This window comes from Carlito syrichta, unplaced genomic scaffold, assembly GCF_000164805.1.
Source record: "Carlito syrichta isolate Samal-C Ts95f unplaced genomic scaffold, Tarsius_syrichta-2.0.1 Scaffold135879, whole genome shotgun sequence".
In the NCBI taxonomy this organism is placed as follows: domain Eukaryota; kingdom Metazoa; phylum Chordata; class Mammalia; order Primates; family Tarsiidae; genus Carlito; species Carlito syrichta.
Genome location: NW_007079975.1, coordinates 34097 through 38050, shown reverse-complemented (window position 1 = coordinate 38050; position 3954 = coordinate 34097). Strand labels below are relative to the sequence as shown.

Genomic DNA, 3954 nt, shown 5'->3' with positions numbered 1-3954 from the left:
CTAATCAGGTACGGGTCACATGCAGTAGCGACAAGGCAGCCTGAAGAGCCATTGAAGAGGGAAGAAACACAAAACTGTCTGTCCTAGGAGCGCTCCTCTCCTCCTGGCAGGCGGGCACTACAAAGGGAAAGGAGGGGCTTGTCCAGGAACTACAATTCCCACAAGGCACTGGGCGGAACACCAGCGCTTCCGGCCAGAGCTTATTTCCGGTCTTTCGGGTGCTGACGCTCTCTTCCGGTCTCGGTGGCTCCAGAGAGGCATTTGGGATGCGCACGGTGAGTCTGGAGACTTATGAGTTCGAGCCGGAGAGGCGACAGTCTCGTGTCCGCGCATTATCCAGTGGCTGGGAGTTAGTTTCGGGAGGGCGGGTAGGGGAGAGAGCGCGCCGGCGGGAGGACGGGATCCCTGACAAGGGGGCGAGAGGGACCCAGAAAGGATGTGAGGGGCGAGGACGAATGGGATCCCTGGGATGGACTGGGGGTGGGGTCCGGGACGTGGGGAGGACGAGCGCGCGGTGGGATCCCTGTGGAGCTGGGCGGAGGAGAGGAGCGACAGGAAGAAGGTTGCAGCCGTGGGCGTTCCTGTGAACAGCTGGAGGCTGCTGCAGGTCTGCGATCAGCCGAAATCGGGCACCCCAAGGAAAGCCCCGTTCTGGCCACATGGTGTCCTCTCAGAAGACCCCACCAGCTGGTGGGCACCCCGGGGCCCCTGGTGGGAAGAGGGCAGAGGATATGCTGGCGCATGGACCGATTCTCCTAAGTCTCCGGTGGAGATGATAGGAGTCTGGAGAATGGGTCAGTGTTGTGGCTTATGGACTGCTCTGTGGAAGGGGCTGCTGCTTTGATAGGATCAAAAGAGCTCTGCAGCCAGGCGCGGTGGCTTATGCCTGTAATACCAGCACTTTGGGAGGCCGAGGAGGGAGGATCACTTGAGCCCAGGCGTGAGACCAGCCTAGGCAACATAGCAAGACCCTGTCTCTTAAAAAAAAAAAAGATAATTTGACTTGTTAGGGAGGCAGTCAGGAGGATTTTGGTGATTTTTACATACTTGGGTTGAATGGTCTCTTTGCTTTATTCTCCATAGATGAGGCTGCTGGTATTTGTGGTGTTGGCTCTGTTTGCCACCACTCAAGCAGAAGAGGGAGCCAGGCTTTTGGCCTCCAAATCACTGCTGAACAGATATGCTGTGGAGGGGCGAGATCTGACCTTACAATACAACATCTACAATGTTGGCTCTAGGTAAGGAGGCCCTGGCGTTACAGATTAAGTCCTTTTCTGGATTCTTAGTTCTCAAATGGGAATAGGGAACATCTTGGTGGGTAGTGATTTCTCTTTGGGAGATCTCCAGCATTAGGGATCTTGAGTGAAATGCATATACTACTGGACCTACTTTTGGAAGAAGAAAACGTTCTTACCTAAGCTACAAGGAACCATCTTTCACTTTTTTGGGTTCGAAGAATTTCAGCATAGGGAAGAAACAAGAATTGTGAAGAAACAAGGAGGGGAAGAGGAAGACACAGGATATATAAAGTTCCAGCCAGATGCAATGGCACACAGCTTGGGAGGAGACGGGCAACGGGAAGAAGGCTGCAGCCGTGGGTGCTCCTGTGTGAAGGATAACTAGAGGCTGCTGCAGGTCTGAGATCAGCCACAATCAGGCACCCCCAGAAAAGCCCTGTTCTGGCCACATGTTGTCCTCTCAGAAGACTCCACCAGCTGGTGGGCACCCTGGGGTCCCTGATGGGAAGAAAGCAGTGGCTATGCTCTATAAAAATAAAAGAGATAACTGGGCATAGTGGCATGCACCTATAGTCCCACCTACTTGGGAGGCTAAGGTGGGAGGATTGCCTGAGACCAGGAGTTTGAGGCTGTAGTGAGCCTTGACAGTGCCATGATTGTGCCACTGCACTCCAGCATGCAAAAAAAGAAAAAAGGAAAGAAGAAAATCTACAATCCCTTGCCACCTCAGGGGTTTAAATTTTCAGCTTCCTTCTTTTATTAGCCTATGAGCATTTGTGTTGCCTTTCTTTAATTTTACTCCCTTTAAGTTTCTCTTCCACTGGGCATGATGGCTCACGCCTATAATCCCAGCAGTTTGAGAGTCGGAGGCAAGAAGATTGCCTGAGACTAAGGGTTAGAGACCAGCATGGGCAACTTGGTGAGACTTCAACTCTACAATAAAGAAAAATTAGCTGGGCATGGTTGCTCACATCTTTAGTTCCAGCTACTTGGAAGGCTGAGGTGGAAGAATTGTCTGAGCCCAGCAGATAGAGGCCGTGAGCATGCCATTGCACTCCAGCTTGAGCAACAGAGTGATACTCTGACTCAAAAATAAAATTTCTCTTCCACATGCTCCTTGTTCCTCTCCCCTCCTCCCTCCATACACATTCATGAAGAAAAATTGAGGCAAGATCCAAAATCAAGGTAAAGAATTATTTTATACATTCTGTACTTTATAAAATAAAATTTTTAAAAACTGAGGCAAGAATAGATTTGCTCCTAGATCCTTGAATATGTTGGTGCTTCTGAGCAAGAGAATCTAGTCCTTGACCTGAACTCTTCAGTACAACAGACCCAAGTTACTATGTGACTCCTGTCTCTTCTGCAGTTCTGATTTCTTGGGACAGATTGGCAGATTTGATGTTGATTGCTATAAATGTTACCCATTGGCTGGGCTTGGTGGCTCAGCCTGTAATCCCATGCTTTGGGAGGCCGAGGTGAGTGGATTGCCTGAGCCCGTGGGTTCGAGACCCGCCTGGGCAACTTGGTGAGACCTCATCTCTACAATAAGTCAAAAAATTAGCCAGGCGTGGTAGCGCGCGCCTGTAGTTCCAGCTACTTGGAAGGCTGAGACGGAAGGATCGCCGGAGCCCAGCAGGTCGAGGCTGCGGTGGCTGGGAGCGTGCCACTGCACTCCAGCCTGGGTAACAGAGTGAAACTCCCAACTCTAAAAAAAATAAATAAATAAATAAATAAATAAATGTTACCCATTACTTACAAATCCTTTTTGATTTCTCTGCTTTCTAGTGCTGCGTTAGATGTGGAATTATCTGATGATTCCTTCCCTCCAGAAGACTTTGGCATTGTCTCTGGAATGCTCAATGTCAAATGGGACCGGATTGCCCCGTATCCTCTGTACTGGGTGATGGGGGTGGGGAGTGGGGCATGTTCCATAAAACAGCAGGGGTGCTTCAAGTGGCTAGATGTGTGTGGCTGTTCTGCCATCTCTCTAGATAAGATGGGGCAAGAGCGACAGGTGTAAATTTGTGTGAGTGTGATTTAGAGTAGACCTGAAGAAGGAGGTTCCTGAAGTTCAAATTATAAGGCTCTGAGATATACTATATTGAGAGGGTGTAAACACTAATAAAGATGTCTGTGGCCAAGTAAGGATATGTAAGGTGCTTTTATTTATTTGTTTATTTTTGAGTTGGAGTCTCCTCTGTCATTCATGCTGGAGTGCAGTGGCATGCTCACAGCTGCCACAGCCTCAACCTGCTGGGCTCAGATAATCCTTCTGCTTCAGCCTTCCAAGTAGCTGGAACTATAAGCATGTGCCACCACGTATGGCTAATTTTTTGATAATTGTAGAGATGAGTTCTACCCAAGTTGCCCAGGCTGACCTCGAACCACTGGGATCAGGCAGTCCTCTCACCTCTGCCGCCCAAAGTGTTGGAATTCCAGGTTCGAGCTACCGTATCCAGCTTTTTTTGTATTTTCATTCATTTTTAGTCAATGAAAGATTCTTGTGAGCGTAAGTGACTATTTCATTCATAACATGTTTTGAGAATTTGTTTCAAAAACTTTGATTCTGAGTATAACGTGGACCCGTTAAAATTTAACTAAAAGGGCTCAGTGGCTCAGCCTGTAATCCCGTACCTTGGGAGGCTGAGGTGAATGGATTGCCTGAGCCCGCGGGTTTGAGACCCGCCTGGACAACTTGGTGAGACCTCATCTC

General features: G+C 49.2%; 1 protein-coding gene across 3 annotated transcripts in view; it reads left to right on the top strand.

The window, feature by feature from the left end:
- Window positions 1–201: 201 nt before the first annotated feature.
- SSR2 (signal sequence receptor subunit 2) overlaps window positions 202–3954 on the top strand; it is a 10911-nt gene continuing 7158 nt past the window's right edge. Inside the window, exons 1-3 of one of the 3 annotated variants that reach the window (XM_008049636.1) lie at window positions 202–275; window positions 1084–1238; window positions 3027–3125. In XM_008049636.1, the coding sequence (XP_008047827.1) occupies window positions 267–275; window positions 1084–1238; window positions 3027–3125 (263 nt within the window). In that variant the 5' untranslated portion in view covers window positions 202–266. The remainder of the gene's footprint in view (window positions 276–1083; window positions 1239–3026; window positions 3126–3954) is intronic. The other 2 variants (XM_021708354.1, XM_008049637.1) reach the window with 2 other exon arrangements.